Source organism: Falco punctatus (genome assembly GCF_963210335.1).
Source record: "Falco punctatus genome assembly, chromosome: 4".
Taxonomy (NCBI): Eukaryota; Metazoa; Chordata; class Aves; order Falconiformes; family Falconidae; genus Falco; species Falco punctatus.
Genome location: NC_137583.1, coordinates 16712345 through 16730072, shown reverse-complemented (window position 1 = coordinate 16730072; position 17728 = coordinate 16712345). Strand labels below are relative to the sequence as shown.

The window sequence follows — 17728 nt, the reverse complement described above, 5'->3', positions numbered from 1 at the left end:
AGCATTATTGGTCTGATAAGAGTGGGCAGCAAAGTGTGTTGGTTTACTCCGCTTCATCTTTTTTCCTGCCAGGTTTTATCAGTCGGCAATTTGTACAATCCTGACGTTCGTTACACGTTTAATATCCCCATTGAGGACAAACCTCAGCAGTTTTACTGGAATCCATATGGCCCGTGGCAGCCCTGCAGTAAGCTCTGCCAAGGTGGGTGCTTGGGAAGGCTTAGTTTTGGGTTCACCTGGGATCTGGGCACTGCTGTCAAATCCCTCTGTGTCTGATTTCTGTGAGATTCTCACGTTGTGGGTGTGGTTGTTTCCTTGGGCTGTAGTAGTAGATAGCATCACACAAGCAGGTAACCTAGCACTGCTCTGCTGCTTCTCGGTGCCAGAGCAGGCAGCCCCTCTGAGCCAGGTAAGCCTTGCAACCGGGTTTGCAGGTGAAGGGAGCCCAAGTGCAGGAAAGGTTACGTGGCATTTCGTAAGGCCCCAAAAGGCATCGCTGTCTGGTCTGGGGTCTGGCACCCTGTCGTTGCCACCTGCCAGTGCTGGCCGTGCCGGACACACAGAGCCCATCCTTGCAGGTGCACTGCAGCTCTGCCTGCATCCATCGCCTCTGCGTTAAACCCCTTCTGCTCCTCTTAGTCTTAACCTCCTCCCTGTTTCTGAAAGAGATTTAAAAGCTTAATTAAATGCCTCTTAAATGCTACTATGAAAGGAGTAAGAAAAATATCTGACTTGATGGCTTTCCTGTGTGACTCGAACAATGTGCCGTTTTTTTTTCTGTGTAGGAGAACGAAAAAGAAAACCCGTGTGTACGAGAGAGTCGGATCAGCTCACGGTGTCGGACCAGCGATGTGATCGAATTCCCCAGCCTGACCCTGTCACTGAGCTTTGTAACACAGAATGTGAATTAAGGTGCACTCTACTCAGCCATGTGTATACGTTACATCCTATCTTACTCCTCTTTCCTTTCAGCTTTCACCATAATTCCTTTTCTCATCAGCCTGTATTAGATTTTAAAAAAGAAAAGGATTAGCCGTTGCTTCTTTGTCAACTAAGAAGGATTGACATCCATCAGCTGTGTATTCAGAGGCACTTTCCTACATTTTCACATTTCTCTTCTTGAATTAAATTAGTGTTAACTATAAAAACCAAATTCACCTAATGCTGAAAAATCTCCCTGTGCAATACAGCACTGAAATTTGCATCTGCCTGGATCGCTCAGCACCATCCTACAAACAGACTGCAAAGAGGAAAAAAAACATGCCTAAAGCAAAAGACTAACTAAGACTTGGATTTATCATCATTTGCTTAAAGCAAAGAATAGGCTTAAAGTGCGGAGCAGGTTTGGGGCTGTCCCCAGACAACTCCTGGCGAGCTGGGGTTGATGGAGCATGGCCTGAATCACCACAACCCGTTTTCCTTTAAAAAAACAAGCTGTTTTCCTTTCTGGAGCTTAAATATGGTGGCATTAAACGGCTGCTGCTGAAACAATTCAGATGCCGCCTTTCCCGAGGGGTTTCTCTGGCTGTGTTAAACCCGGGGCGGTACAGGGGCTGTACAGGGGCTGTAGATCGGGTTGTCGCGGTAACAGCTGTTGCCATTGCAACAGGTTGGAAACTTGAGAAGGGTAAATGCAGGAGTTTGAAAAGCAGGCAGGGATGTGAGGGCTCCCTCCATTCAGGAGCTATTAACTCCAAATCCCCTTGATCTTATCCTTCTCCTAGCTGCTCTGCTTCCCTCTGCCCGGGCTCTGTGCTCCCTGCGCAGGCGCTTGCAGCCGCCCGGGGGTCTCCAGGACCCGCAGGGGATGTCACTGCCTCCTTCCCATGGCGCCACCCCCGTGGGATGAGGATGAGGGGGCAATCAGCTCCTGTTGACTCCAGCATCTCTTTCCAGAGCTGGGGTCGGGGCTGATGTGCAGCAGGGGCGCATCCCCAGGTGGATGCTTGAGAGCCACTAGTCCCAGCTGCTCATCCCGGGAAGAAGGCAGCAGGATGGGAATCTGTCTGTTGAGAGGGAACACCTCTAACCCCTGCTGACACCTCTGGGGCTCCTGTGTCTTGGAGTGAGTCATTCACTTCGGGGAGCTGAAACTGTTTTGCAGGTGTCCTGCCATGTGGAGCGCCTGTCAAGCCTGGGCAGATCATTTTCTGATGCTGTATTTTTCAGCTGTTAGTTTTTAGAGGCTGAGGTGACACCCCTGCAGGGGAACGTGGGGTACAAAACCTTCAAAGCACTGCTCCCTTGCTTGGCCACGGACTCCCCGTGCCGCCCTGCGTGGTGCCACAGGGTCGCAGTGTGGCTTTGCTGCCTGTAAGAGGGACCTGGTTGACAGTTCCTTCCCTGCAAGGAGCCATGCCAACATGAGTTGCCTCAGATTTTTGGAAGCCACAAAACATTGGGAAGTATTACAAAGAGCAAAAACTTCCAGTTCAAGACTGTATATTCCTCATTTATGTCAAACACCCTCGAGCACGTTACCGGCAGAGTCCCAGCGCCCCGCAGCTCATGTTTGCTCTCCCCGGCTCAGGTGGCATGTCGCGAGGAAGAGCGAGTGCACGGCCCAGTGCGGGCTGGGGTACCGCACCCTGGAGTTCTTCTGCTCCAAGTACAGCAGGCTGGAGGGGAAGATGGAGAAGGTCGACGACCGCTTCTGCAGCAGCCAGCCCAAGCCGAGCACGAGGGAGAAGTGCACTGGGGACTGTAACATGGGAGGGTGGCGGTACTCAGCCTGGACCGAGGTAAGGGATGCTCGGTGGTACAGCAAACACTGTCTCCTTCTTGCACAGGGGTATGTCAGGCTGTTCAGTTTGCAAACATTGTGTCTCTAAAAGCTGGCTGCAGTGATTCTGCTTCCATTGCTTTTTCTGGGGGACACTAGTCCAAATCAGCCGGGTACTCCTTATTTTCCACTGCAATTAATTTATGCTTTTAAGCATCCCAAGGTCTATCTTAATTATGTTAAGCCCTGCTGGCTGTCTTCTCCCATCAAAGCCAGCACCACTGCCCAGGAGTTGGGGAGAACATGTTACCGTCAGCAGAGGACTCTGAAATTTGTTTCGTTTACATTTTTTAGTTTTTCCATGAACGAGAAAATCTCTGAATGCAGGCTTGGCACCAAGAGAACGATAAACCTCGGGCTATCTAGGGAGGGCACAGTGAAGAGGGGCTGGTGAGAGGGAATTAATCTCTCCTAAAAAGAGTGAGCAACAGCCTTTTGGAGAACTGAAAGGCAACGCTTGTAAAAGTAATAGTGAAGTTATAACCCGAAATGAATTTGTGAAACTCATTGCCATGAGATTTTATTAAGCTTAGCAAGATTGGCTTTTTAAAGGAATATATAAAGTAACAGCCTGTTACTTAAAGTACAAATTGTTCTTCCGGAGGTTTTCTGCAGTCTCTTCACAGTCCGGACTGCAAAGAGGGAGAAGGCAATAAATGGGCTCTTGGATCATAATAGGGTGGCAGCAAACTATTTACTCGGTGTCTCTCCATCCAGTGCTCCAAGAGCTGCGGCGGGGGCACGCGGCGGCGGCGAGCTATGTGTGTGAACACCTACAACGATGTCCTGGACGACAGCAAGTGCAGTCAGCAGGAGAAGCTGACAGTGCAGCGATGCAGTGACTTCTTGTGCCCCCAGTGGAAAACTGGTGACTGGTCCGAGGTAGGTGCTGGTCACCAGGGTGGGCTCACCCTGCTGCTTGACCACCCTGAGGGGCTGGTACCTGCAAAGATATATCTCTGTCTCTGCTCATCCATTGTGTTCTCTCTGGTGGCACCATGCCTCCTGCAGAACATCTCCCTGAGCCTGTGCAGAGGGAGGCTTGGGACAGCCAGAAAAGTCACTGGTCTTGTCCCTGCTGGTGAGAGGTGGCTGTTTCCCTCCCTGCAAAGCCACAGGGGGTTAAGTCCTGTCCAATCCTGGAGTAATTTGTCCCCAGTTTTTCCAGGGTTCATCTGCTCCTTTGGGAAGAAAAATATCTTCTGCCCTCATTTTCCCTTGAGATTGTCCTCGGGAGCCCTGGCAGCTCTGGCTGTCGCTGGAGGGCAGGATTTCACCCTACTGTCTTGCTCAGCTGTCTCCCTGCTGCTTATTACTGATACCTCTCCCACAGCTGCTGGTGTCCTTTGCAATGCGACAAAAACATATCTTGATCGGCTTTTCCCTGCAGCAGGACCAGGGATGCTGGAGAACAGCCTTCAAAGGCTGCGTGTCACCTTTGTGGCCAAATATCTCTCATTTCTGTGAATCACATTCTTTTAGGAAATAGTGAAAGCAATTAAGCAAGTGGGAACAGTGATTGTTCTCTGCAAAATATCTGTCTTTTGGGTCTAGCTGCTGCCAGCCCAAGCCACGCTGGGGAGGTGGAAGAGGCGCTGGCAGCTCATGGGAGCTGAGGCCCTTAACATGCACACTCGGGGCTGAGCAGGCTTTTTGCAAGCCTTTGGCACCCCGTTGCGAACAGCTAAAGCCCCGTAGGGCAGTGCTGTGACTTCACCCTGCTGGAAGTCAAGAGCCTTCGTGGTCTTGCTTTGCCCATGCTGAAGGGTCCCAGCCTGCCTGTGCTGTGGACCAGATCCTGAGAGCGACCCTGCCTTGTTGCAAGACGCTCACATGTGTTGCAGCACATGTGGTCATTAGCTAAAGAGCTGCCTCTCGGCACCAGTTTTTAAGTTGCAACAGGTCTCCAGGTTTATTTTTCAGTGCTGGGGCAGATGCTGAGCCAGCAGCGCATCCTCGGCACCTCCTGAGCTTGTGCTTTACTCCTCCCAGTGCTTGGTCACCTGTGGCAAAGGGCACAAACACCGCCAGACCTGGTGCCAGTTTGGAGAAGATCGCTTAAACGACAGGTTTTGTGATCCCGAGACGAAGCCGGAGTCAGTGCAGACGTGCCAGCAGCAGGAGTGCGCTTCGTGGCAAGTGGGGCCGTGGGGGCAGGTACTGCAGAGCCGCTGCGGGGCTCCTGGTCCGTGACACCTGGGTGCTGCTGGCCGAGGCTGGGTGCCACCCTTTCATCCATGTTCAGCAGCGTAACTGTGTTAATTGATTTGCACACCAAAGCAGCCCTCTGTTCGCTCGGGTTCAGCGGACGGGCCAGCAATAACAGTACCTGCCCTTTGTGCTAAATTTAATCTCTGTCATACTAAATCGGCTGTGATTTTTCAAAAAAGGGTTTCCAAGGTTACGCTCCTAAATCCATATTTAGGCACGTAAATACGTGGCCTGATTTTCACAGAAAAGCTGCTCCCATTGAATAGCTTTTGTTGCTTTTAATATTTTCCAGTTTCTGGGTTGATGAGGGTTTTTTCCTGTTAAAATGCAAGTTGCTCATTTCTCCCAGAGTGTTCTGGCATCTCCTTTTCCACAAAGCTGTTAGCTCTTGACTTAAAAAAAACAACAACAAACCCAGACCAGTTGTCCCAGTCAGACTTAATTTCCCATCAGAAAAATTATTCATTAGTCACTTGTGCTACTTACTGTGGGGCTAAGCAACCAGTTTTAAAGAAGGATATGATGCAGGTTATACCAGACTATGATTTATTGTGTGCAGCGAAGTAAGTCATTTAAATGCTCGCACCTTCATTCCTGGGGAAGCAAGTGAAGCATGCGAGGCTCTGGTGGGCACAGTGAGTTAAAACTTTGACCTAATTTAAAGCTGAAATGCATGAAGTGGAGAGAAACCAGAAGGGAAACTGTGTTTTATTTTTGCTGCTCATGCTACGTGCCTAAATGCAGGCTGGGCTGATTAATACTTTCTAACCAAAGCAGCTACTCGGACCCAGCAGTTCTTTCTCCCATCTGTCCTCTCCCAGTGCACCATGACTTGCGGCCAAGGGTACCAGATGAGAGCGGTGAAGTGTGTCGTGGGCACCTACGTGTCAGTGGTGGATGATAACGAGTGCAATGCGGCAACGAGGCCAACAGATACCCAGGTAAATCCTGCTGCCCTGTCTCCATTTTTTCTGCCAGCATGCGTACAGAGGCATCCAGGCTGCAGCTTCAGGGGATGTCTTGTCGCAGCAAAGGCTTGCCCCGAACACCAGCCCATGCAGAGCAGTATCTGCTGTGTGGCCCTTGGGAAGGTGCAGCACAGCACCCCACTGTTTTGGTAGAAGTGGGAAAGAGAAGCTGTATTCAGAGAGTTCCCATCCAGACCCTCTCCATGTGGTTAACCTGACACTCTGAAGCACCAGATTGCTAAAAAGGCAATGGACAACTTGTTGTGAGAGCATCCAGACTACTTCACAGGTTACAAATTACCTTTGCTTATGGCTTGTATGCATTGAGCTCTGGTCACAGTATGGGATGTGCAAGGGGCTGGCCAGATTCAGAGCTAAAGCTGGTCCCTAATTGCTCGTGAGCTAAAGAAGCAGCAGTAGATGAATATTGGAAGACAACCAGCCACCAGAAGGATGAGACAGTATTTACTAACCTCAGAGGCTGGGGTCTCAACACAGCAGACCCCTCCTTTGGCTTGCGTGGGGTCTGGGATGCCTGGCTGCATCTGGGCTCACTTGGCTGCAGGACTGTTGCCGTGTGGTACCAATGAGGGCTAGGGGCTGTCATGTCTTGTCTGCTGCACGGGATATTGCAGGACACATGCCAGCTACAATTCCAGGCACATCCCCTTGGCTGGATAAATGAAGAAAGGCTGCACACCCTCTGCAAATTTTCTGAATAGGATTTCCATGCTGTGTTGGCTGGTACTTAGAAGCAAATGTGTAAATTCCCATTTCAGGCAGAGGATGTGTCCAGGGTGTCTGAAGGAGTTGAATAAAACAGAACATTACCACCTATCTGTCATCCAGGAGAGTCATAGTGCTGGTGCCCTGCCCAGCTTCTGTCCTGCATGACTTCACAGAGTTTAACTAAGGCCACAACAGTTAGGAAAGGGCTGTTTTTCCCATGTATGGAGACCAACTGCGCTATAGTCAAGGGGTAACAAACCCGCTTATCATCAGCCATCGTTTGGCATGCACATTTCCAGCGTAAGTAAAATCATCGCAATGCGGAAATCATTCATGCCATTTGTCAAGAGCCGCTCTCTCCCTTGCAGTGACGATCGGTATTAATTTCCTTTTTGGCAATGACTACTTGTAGGTTCATGAAGTAAAGTCACGGCTATTCATCATTTCTGTTGCCAGACCTCCCAGGAAGTCCAGACAGGACCAGAACCCCCCTGTTAGGCACCATACCAAGGCTGAGCGGAATGACATGCCTGTCACCAAAACCTTGCATGCTTGTTATGTGGTGAAGATCAGGACGCGAATATAGGTGGTCTGGTGGGCTGAGGGAATCAAAGAGCTGCAATCAGCTCAGCAGCGTAACCTTTAAGTGGGCTGCAGGTCTCACGCTGAAGGAAGGGAGCTTTGAAGAGAGATAAAGTTGCTGCCTTGCAGATGTGTGTTCATACCAGAACTCTCTTAATGAACTTTCATCTTTTGTCTCAAAAGCATCTGGTTTTAATGCATGAAGGTGGCACATGGTTATGGGGGTCCCTATTGTAGGGTTCTGCATAGGAAGCCCTCAGGGTACTGATACCGAGTTTTGCTGATTCACCAAGAGGATGCAAGGAGAAAGCCTGCCAGCACACAAGCATGCAGGTCATAGACTTTCAAGACGTGTGCTGCTCATCATTACATCGAAGAGGAGGTGGTTTAACTGACACATCTGCAAACTCCTGATTTCCCTCTTTTCCCTCCTATTTCATGTATAGGACTGTGAAGTAGCAGCATGTCCTCCCCATCCAAATAGTCCTGAAGCCAAGAGATCCATACCGGGCATTCACAGGACACAGTGGAGATTTGGATCCTGGACACCGGTAAGCATGTGTCATACTTTCAGGATTACTTTACAATAAATAATGTGATATTTTTAAGTGCATTTGTTCAACTTTTTGTTCCAAAGCCCTTGTAATATATATCAGGAAACTTTCTAGTGGAGTGCTTGTTGTTCTTCCCTAGTGCTCTGCAACCTGTGGGAAGGGTACCCGGATGAGATATGTCAGCTGTCGGGATGACCAGGGCTCAGTGGCTGAGGAGTCAGCTTGTTTCCACCTCCCGAAGCCATCAGCCACCGAAATGTGCACCGTGACACCGTGCGGGCAGTGGAAAGCCTTGGAGTGGAGCTCTGTAAGCATCACGTTGTCTCTTGCAGGAGAGCTGTGTAGACCTCATTACTGGAAACATGTTTAGGAAATCTGTCACGCTTGCCCTTTTATAAGTGGGGAAGATTCAGATTTTCTGCTGTTCATTATTAGCAATAGCTGTGTGTCTGGTTCTCAAAGCAAACATGTGACTGTGTCTCCTTTTCCCACTGTAACGCAGTGCTCGGTGACTTGTGGTCAAGGTAAGGCAACGCGACAAGTGATCTGCATCAATTACAGTGACCAGCTGGTGGATAGGAGTGAGTGTGACCCAGATGACCTCCCTGCCACCGAGCAAGACTGCTCCATGTCTCCTTGTCATTCAAACAGCCATGACTACGGCAGGGCCATCCACCCTTTCCTCTATCCGGATCATCGCCTGAAACTGCACCCCGGAGGCAGCCCGAACCGAAACCGCGCACACGTACCAGGAGGCAATCAGTGGAGGATTGGTCCCTGGGGTGCTGTAAGTGCCCTGATTTTCTTATTGATGGGGTTTGTTTGGTTGGGTTTGGTTGTTTTTCTTTGTTTTTTTTTTTCCAGGCTAATCCAGCCTTTTATTAAAGTATAAAAAATACAAGGAAAAGAGGGACCCTTCTCCCTGCTGCCTGCTCTCTGCTCACACTTGCAGCAGGATGCAGGCATCGCTGCTTAGCCTCTCGCACCTCGTATCTCCAAGGTTCTCCAGGCAGAACACTGATGTTTTCCATGAGGCAGAGGCCAGCCTTTGCTTCTTGGCCGTCTCCCGGGATATTTACAGCTGCAAAGAGCTGTTGCCAAAGCACAGCAGAGCCTTAATGCCAGCTCCTCCCACCCCAACCAGTTTGCAGCTCTCTATCAGGGAAGTCCCTAAAGGGAATTAAGCACAAATAGGATGTCAAGCACTGCATTAAAGCCAGTGGGGATTACTCACCTGCTTAAATCTAGTCTCATGTTTATTTTCTTTGCTTAGTCAGCACCTAAATCATTGCACTGCTATTCGTAATAGCTGGGTTTTGAAGTTAATAATACCTGTTAGCTGTATTAAGTTTCTAGCAGTGCATTCCCACGGTGCAAAGCGCTGGGAAGAAGCTGGGAATGCAAAATTATTCCCGGACTCAACGAAGCCATGGGCAATTGTGTCTTTCAGTGCTCTAGCACATGTGCAGGGGGGTTCCAGCGGCGGGTTGTGGTGTGCCAGGATGAAAACGGATACACCGCAAATAACTGCGATGAGAAAAGCAAACCCATGGAGCAGAGATCGTGCGAATCTGGCCCCTGTCCTCAGTGGGCTTATGGCAACTGGGGAGAGGTGAGTGCACCATTCATCCCGGGCTCCCTGCGCAGGGCCAGGCTTTTGTTAGCGGGTGGCTGAAAAATGGAGAAGAGGGAGAGATCTTGGTGACATTTATTAGAAAGATTGGAGCATGAAAGGCAGCCTCTGATAAATGAATGAACCCTAGCACCTGCTTGGTGGTGTTTTCCTTTCTATTTGTCACGGGGAAATTTTCTTCCCAGGCAAAAGCAAATTCTACAAAAATGGAGATTTATTTTTTTTCTTTTTAAGAGAAGTCTAGTTTGACTGAAGGCCTTTTTATTTTAATACAAACACTGCTCCTTTCTGAAAATTCATCTGAGATGAGCAATTAGAGACATTAACCTCCAGTGTCATGTTGGGTCTGGCAGTATGGTTGTGGAGCAGCATGAAAAGCTTTGGGAAGAGAAGCTGAAGCAGCTGATGCTCCATCTGAGGCTCCTGCAGCCTTTGTGGGGGGATTTGGCTGGAGTGGGTGGCTTGGGAACAGAACCAACCATTGGGTCTCAGGAGGTGCTAGTGCTTTGAGCAACCGTTAGCAGCTGCCCAGACAGTGATTGCTCTGTCCTCTGCTGACTTCCAGTGCACGAAGCCATGTGGGGCAGGGACAAGAACACGGCTGGTGGTGTGCCAGCGCCCTAATGGAGAAAGGTTTACGGATCTGAGCTGCGAAATCCTTGACAAGCCACCGGACAGAGAGCAGTGCAATGTGCAGGACTGTCCTAGAGATGCTGCCTGGAGCGCTGGTCCTTGGAGCTCGGTACGACCATAAACTCTTTCTCTTTGTGAACCGTTTTGTGGATATCCCATAACAACAGATTTAACTTGCTTCAAACCAAGGTGCTAATGCTTCATGTCTTAAAACTGCACTTAAAGAGGATTATTGACAATATATTCAGAATAACACCTGTTCAGGAAGGGCTTACATTAGGGCAGCTTGAGTCCTTTAATTTAAAAGGCACTTTCTGCTAAGTAGCCACCTTTGTCCGTTTTATTACACTGTGCGAGCGCTGTGCATTATGAGTCTTGGTTCTGACTGAGTTCTTTGCATATGGATTTGAACCTGGCATTTAAGCAGTACATTTCCATTGAACTTAAATTGTTCTGGTATTTAATGGTAATACTGCACTGTGCACCTACTGGTTTACCAGTCGCGTGTTTTCTGCCAAAAGCAAGATGACAGGGGGAAATGTGCCCTAAATTGCATTAACTCCCAAGCATGTACAAGCTTGTATAGATGTGTGTGCGTGTCTCTACCTGCGCCCCCCACAGCTATACAGATACCTGTGTGCATTCACACCTGTGCTCTATTTCTGTTCCCGTGTATATATGATATGAGTGTGATATACTGTGCAAAGGCACCTGTAAGCTTTTCTTGTGCATCTCTGGTTCTGGAAAGTTACTGTCTGGCCTGATCTCCAGCTGCTGCTCTAAATATCATTAAGACAGCAAGGGATCAGCGAGGTGGTGGAAGGCTTAAAACCCTGGGAGCTTTTTTGTAACAATATAGAGTGTGGAGCAGGGGTGCCTTAAACTGCTCCTTTGCCACTGGAATAGCCTGCTGCAGGGATGCTCCTGTGAGGGCAGAGCAGCCCTGAACTGCAGGGCTGGGATGCTCGTTTGGGTGCCACAGCTTTGGAATTCTCCCTGGCCAGAGCAGCACCTCCTGCTCGGCGCGGAGCCCCGGTGTGCAGTGTGGGGCTGAGCCTTGCGCCGAGGCGAGAGCTGCCTGGTGCACTGGAAACCACGGACCTGCCCGGTTTGGAGTGGCCTTCAAACAAATGTCAACCTTGATTGTGTATCATTTGAAGAAGATGTTAAAAAAAAAAAATATTATTTAATCTGACTCAAAAGCACTTTATAGGAAAACAAAAAGAGGCCTGTTTGTAATGTATTGGACTTCCTTAATTGTCACAGTTGGAAAAGTCACCTTGCTAAAACATAACCACGCTTGTTTCTGCGGGTGCTTCCAGTCATGCCTTCGGTAACACTCCTCGATATCTTTATCATACCTCAGTGAGTTATGCAATAGCCATAAAACTGCTGACCTGGTGTTTATACGGTGCTTTACCAGTACAAGGGACGGTGATATGAATAATTTCGTTTGAGGTGCTAATGTATCACTTGTACACTGATAGAGCTGGTGCTAAAAATGAGCGAGGTGAGCTAAGCAGAGCTAGGAACGCGTGCGGTGGCTTCCCCGCAGAGCTGCCAGCTGGGAGTTGCTGCCAGCCTGTGTTACCTGTGCCGGACCATTTGCAAAAACCCGAGGGGCGGACAGAGTTGTGTTGCATTTTGGTGTCGCTCAGCGTTCAGCCTCCTCACAGCTGTTCAGGAGCAGGCTCCAGGGCTGCGTCTGCTTCTCTGTGTTGGAAATGCAGGGTGCAGTCCTGTATTTTGGGGTTGGGTTGGTTGGTTTTGGTTTTTTTGTCCACCCAGAAAAAGTTCCCTTGACTCTACTCAGTCTTATTAACCTTGGTGGGTTGTCCTCGCTCAGCATCCCGGGAGCGGGTGGGATGTCTGGCAGACAGGCAGAGGGCAGGGGCATCCTACCCTGCCTGCGGCATCTCCCACCGGCTGCCCCCGGTGCTCGCAGCCCCCCGGCCTCCCACAGGTGATGGGGCTGCAGGGCGGAGCCCCAGTCGTTGCCACAAAGTGACTTGATTTTTCAGTCTTATTTCTGAGGTGTCCTTTGGCTCTGATGTAGGGGACCCCAGAGCTGTTTGAAAACCAAATTTTATCTATGGGGTCAACAGGCTTCGTGTCCCTCCTGCAAAATACTCCACATGTATGTCTACCTCGTGCTACTACTGTAGGTAGTAACATCCAAATCTTTTTTTTTTTCTTTAGTGTGGTATCACCTGGATTTGCTTTAGCTCTGTCATTGGTTACAAACATCATTCTGTAGCTGTATGTACTTCATCTGTTGGGATGGAGTGTCACTACCATATTTTTTTGGTCACTTTTGAAACAAGAGTATAGTATTAGCTGAAACTTTTCAGCAGTATGGATTTATGTATTTATGTAAAAGTGTATTTATTTTTCCAATATTGTTATTTAATTTTATAAAAATATTGCATACATTTACGATGTTTAATGTTAATGTTGAACAATGAAAATTAAAGACAAGTAGAATGTAATCATAAATGAATTTGTATAATGATTTCTAGAGTCTTTTGCTAAATTAAGATCATATACTTAGTTTTGGTATCTTTGACTATATTTTCTGAAATGGTACTGCCATGTTCCATCTTTTGACTCGCTTTTCTTTTACTTTGTTGTCCAACAGAAACTGTCATTCGCAATAATTAAACACAGTTTAAAGTGTCTAAATTACAAAGTTCAGATAACTAATTTCTTGCAAGCACCTGTCTGGCTTAGCTTTACTCAAGTTTCAGTGAAATTAGTACCATAAAACACATACAAATTAAAGCAGAGAGAGTCTGAGGAGTCCAACCCGCAGTCCTCAGGTGAAATTCCATTGGGATTTCATACAGTAAACAAGTGATTTTATCTGACTGGTTAAATCCAGGTTTTAAAGAAAGAATTGAATGAATAAAGAGGTTCTGTATGTCAATGATAATTTCATAACGGGAGACTGGTGAGATGCCATGTCATTATAATGGGTGTTCAAGGAGGGCTAAGAGGAGGTGACCATTTTATATCCTTGTTTATTTAAGAACATGTGTTTAAACACTGCAGAACTGTACGCCATGTGATAGACCTGACCTTTTTATTAAAATAATACTTTAGAAAACATGCAGAGACTGTCACCAAGGTACAGAAAGTGGTGGGGTTTTCTCCTCTGACTGCCCCATGGCATGAACACAGATGTCCGTACATGCTCTTGAATACCGAGAGGAAATCTCTCCATGTTCTCCAGAGTGAGGGAGATGTTCACAGAGAGCATTATCCATCACTTCACTTAAAACCTGAGGCTGAACCCAATTCTCTCGGGGCAGATCTGCTCCTTGCAATCATTATTCCCATGAAACTTTGAATTTACCGTAATATCAAATTGTATCCTGATACAATTTATGAATAATGCTGAACGGACTTGTTGTGGGCTTCTCATTCTGTCTGAGTTAGGAAATGGGCACAGATAAGGTAAAACAATCATATCTCACAGCACCCAGTCCTGGTTCACTCAGGGAGTGATTTGAACTTTGCTGCACCGGGACAGTAATTATTTGACTTGGACCTGTGGAAGATGGATGGGTGGGGTTTTGCATTTGGTGGGGGGTTTTGTTGGGGTTTTTTCTTCCTAAAAAAAAAGTATTATAATTTTAAAAGTAATCTGCTTTTTCAAGTACTTATTGCCTTTGGGTATCAAAAGTTCTAGCTGCTGATGCAATGGTTGCATAGCTCTTCGTGCCTGCAAAATGGCAGTGTGTGCTTCCCAGCTCTTTATCAAATAGGCAGAAACGCTGGCATCATAGTCCTTGACCGCCTTTTGATCTAACAATGAAAAATTGGAAGCTTAGCATAAAATAATTAGAATATCAGCTGGCTAAGCTCCAGGCTCTGTTATTGTCAATGTGAATTCAGGTTTTCGTTGGGACGATATTGCTGTTTCTATCCCCTTAGGCACTGATGGTTTTGCAGGGCTCTCCAGCTGCACGCAGGGACGTAGGTACTGGCGAAGGGGCTCTGGACTCGGTGGGAAGCGGGAGGATTGCCTGGCTAACAACTGTGTCAGGGAGCTGGCACTCAAGAACTTTAATCTTAAAACCAGTGTTAGTGGAAAGTTCAGGTTATTTGTATTTAATTCTGTCAAAGCCCCAACATGTTGTTTACAGAATGCCTTCCCCGTGAAGCTGGCTGAAAATAGGCTGTTCAACAGCAATATTCTCCATGTCGTTGTTCTGATAATATTCTTAGCAGGCAGGATGTCAGCTCTTGCTAAGGCAGAAGTGATAACCAGGGGCAGATTTGGTTGCAAGTGTATATAACTCCTGTTCTATTCCTCTCTTCTGCAGCAAATGAATTTGCTGTGACAGCAGCATTACTGAGCTGCTGTATGATTCTTTACACATGTTTTGCAATAACAAAGCCATCCTTGAAAATGAAGTGATAGGCATGCTGAACTCTCCAGTCACTCAGTGATTCACATTGCGTTTTCTGTTCTTCATTCATATGATGACAGTTTAGGCTCTTGAGACTGCGACAGCAAGTCTGTATTTCTCTGTAGTGCCAGGTATTACCAGAAAACTAATAAAAACAATCCTACCCCAAGAGTCTGTGGGGGAAGGACAAATGTTTCTGCAGCAGAGGAAGGCTGTGCACATGGTCCCAGAACCCAAGCAGAAGGATGCATTGCCTGGCTTGCATGCCTTTAGAAAAACAGGTAGAAATAGATGCCTTAGTGAAGATTTAATAAAGCTGATCCAGACCAAAATGGGAACTTGGTAGCCTATGGATATCCCCATCTGTCTGAAACTGTCTCCATCTCGGAGCTGTTTACCGTACGCTTAGGCTGGCCCACCAAGGCTGCTGTCCCTCTTGGGTTCCTGGCTGCCTCCTCTCTAGGATCACTCAGAGTGACTGACTCTAGGGACTGCTGGTTCAATGCGCTGATAAAAGGCAAGAAGTTGTCTGCTTTGGTTCCTCAGTCAGAAAAAGGCATTTGACAGCACAGTCGTCTTTGCTTTTGTTTAAAAAATCAAACCAGATCTATTTCAGCCCTCTCTTATACTCCCTACTGTGTGACAGCCACCCCGAGCATACCACCACCAGTGCCCAGCTTCAGCCACCCTCCAAAACTGCACATCATAGCTGGGAATCCACCTATTTGCTGCCTCGTGCCCTTCTCAGACCTTCTCCCAGAGGGTAAATGCAGTTGGGGTTTTTATTTGAAGAGTTTCAGCCTGTTGGTCCTCCAGGGCAGCGGTGATGTATGCTCCTGCGACTCTTTCCTCAGCTAAGCGCCCACCATCCCTGCCAAGGCTCAGAGCCACAGCTGGTGGCTCCAGGCCAGTTACAGGTGGGTGAAGCCAGTGGTACCCAGCTGCTTGGTAGAAGAATGTCACTTTATTCCCTCTTGCTACTCTAAAATCTCCAATTTTTATTTCTCTTTCCATTTTTCTTGTTTGCCTGTCATCACCATCTCCCATTGCTACTTCTGTTTCTCCTTAAATAAGTCGAACTATATAGATATACTTTTTCTATCAGTTTTGCTGACTTTTTCCTATCAGTAGTGCTGGTGCTCCATGGGTGAAAAAACAGCCATCAAAGTCCATTTGCTACACTGCAGGTGAAGGACCACCCTGTGGCACTGTGAGCTTAACGCTGAGCTGCACGTAAGGGCTTTGCTGCATCAGCTCCTTGCAGGACTGATTTTCTGCAAATTAATGCTCAGCTGTTGCAACCCACGCTCCTCCCCTGCAGGCATCCGTTAGTCTTTGCACCCGTTGTGATCTGACCTGGTGGTTAAACCAAGTGTCTTTTAGTCTGATGGAGAATTAGAAGGATGGGGCAGCAGTGTCTCCTCTAACCTCCCCAAGACAGTGCCCAAATGCTGGGGAAGTACCAGGGCAATGAGCTGCAGAGAATGGCCCATCTCATCTGCTCCCCTTCCATAGTCTCTCCTGTTGCCATTGGCAGGACAGACAGGAGCTGGACCAGTGGTTAGACTCAGGAAGGTTATTTTCCTGTATCTTGAAACTCTTCTCTTTCCCCCACCACCAGGTGATGCAGCTTTTCCCAAGTTCCTCAGTGCACCATCCCACTGGGAGCAGGTAACTCCGTTAGTACTCACTGATGTTTCTCACCATGTATAGTCCAACCCGTGCTTCTGTCCTAACTTACTGCAAAATATCACCTTTCTCCGAGGAAGTACTATGGCTGTTTGGCTGTATTTAGTGTGCCTCTGTGGTTGCCTTTTTATGCCTCTCCTCTTACACATTTTCTCAATGAGATGGTCATTGTCCAGGCCCTGCACAGCTGGCCTGAACTTGAACTGCTGGTGGGACCGCTGTTCAGTGGTGATGGGATCCAGGCTCTGCGTCGTGGCTGGCCCATCCGTGGCTGCTGCCTTCGTAACATCTGCAGATGTCCTATGCATGCACATATGCACACACTTGCACACACGGGAGAAATAAGGCAATAAATAAAAGGGCAATTGCTGGGAATGTTTGTCTCCCAGAGCACTGGTTTTGAGTGTGGTAATTGAAATATCTGTTAGACTGCAGGAGACACATTAGAGCAGTAACATGCTTTCAAGAATGAGCTGTGAAGTTTTGCATCTTTGAGCAGATCCCTGAGCTGGGCATTGGGAAGTCTGTGTGCGTTTTTCCTATATTCCAGATTCACGCTGTATACCCCAAACGGCAATAACTGCTGTTGCTCGGATCCTAGGGACTGTAGTATTTAGAAACAAGGATGTGCGAAGATGAGGGATGCTAAGCACAAAGACATTTACGGTGTTTCTAACTTTCCTGGTGACTGATTTGTGCAGTCATTAAGGAAAAATGATGTAGTCAGCCTTGTTCCAAAGGCACTTAATGCTCTATTCGTGTTTTAATTTTTACTAGCTCATGGGAGGGGTGAGTGAGCCAGCAGCATGGATGAAAATCTGTCTGATGCCCCATACCATGTGCAGGCTGATACTATTTGATCCCTACAGCATTAAGCCAAGATTTTCCTTTATAAAACCAGAGAGCGAGAAGCAGCCCAGTGCTCTTACAAACTCCCGGTGTGATGCACACCTGTGAAATAGGGCTGACATTCCTCAGAGAGCTCTTTACTTTGTGTTTCACTCCATCTGACACGGAGAAATCCTGTTCTTGAATGGGACTTCTAAATGGCATTATAATACAACTGTTCACTAAAAATATGAAGTGTCAGTTAGCTTAGGCTGCTTGCTGCTTCAATTGCTACTCTTTTAAAAGTGCCACAGCATGGAAAATAGGCCTTATCAGTGCCTTCCACATCCCATTATACCTGCATCCTTGGGCAGCTCACACATTTCCTAATTTGAGGATATGCCGTCTAATGCCTCCCTTCCTGGAGAGGCCTGCAGTGGCTATTTGGGGTTTTTTGCTTGCTTGTTGTGCAAGTTAAGTAGTGCAGAGTGGGGCAGGGACACAGCTTTCAAGGTAGCTTGATGTGCTCACAGCCCTGCTGGTTTCTGTACTGGGTAACGTCTTGGTATGGGACGTAACAACAGGGTGGGTGAAAGAGGAGGAGGAAGTGATATTTACTAGGTGGGCGCTGTAGAAAAGGAGATGTATGGCTACTGCAATTACCTGCTTTTCTCCATATACCTCGTGAGGTTTCCCGGCTCAGG

At 47.7% G+C, this 17728-nt stretch overlaps 1 protein-coding gene across 1 annotated transcript in view; it reads left to right on the top strand.

The window, feature by feature from the left end:
- The window catches only part of ADAMTS9 (ADAM metallopeptidase with thrombospondin type 1 motif 9), an 86220-nt gene that overhangs the window by 37196 nt on the left and 31296 nt on the right, over positions 1–17728 (top strand). The window contains 11 exon segments of the mRNA XM_080382776.1: positions 73–202; positions 786–912; positions 2531–2741; positions 3500–3664; positions 4775–4939; positions 5815–5934; positions 7719–7823; positions 7966–8133; positions 8329–8613; positions 9277–9438; positions 10025–10201. Coding sequence (XP_080238902.1) covers positions 73–202; positions 786–912; positions 2531–2741; positions 3500–3664; positions 4775–4939; positions 5815–5934; positions 7719–7823; positions 7966–8133; positions 8329–8613; positions 9277–9438; positions 10025–10201 — 1815 coding nt within the window.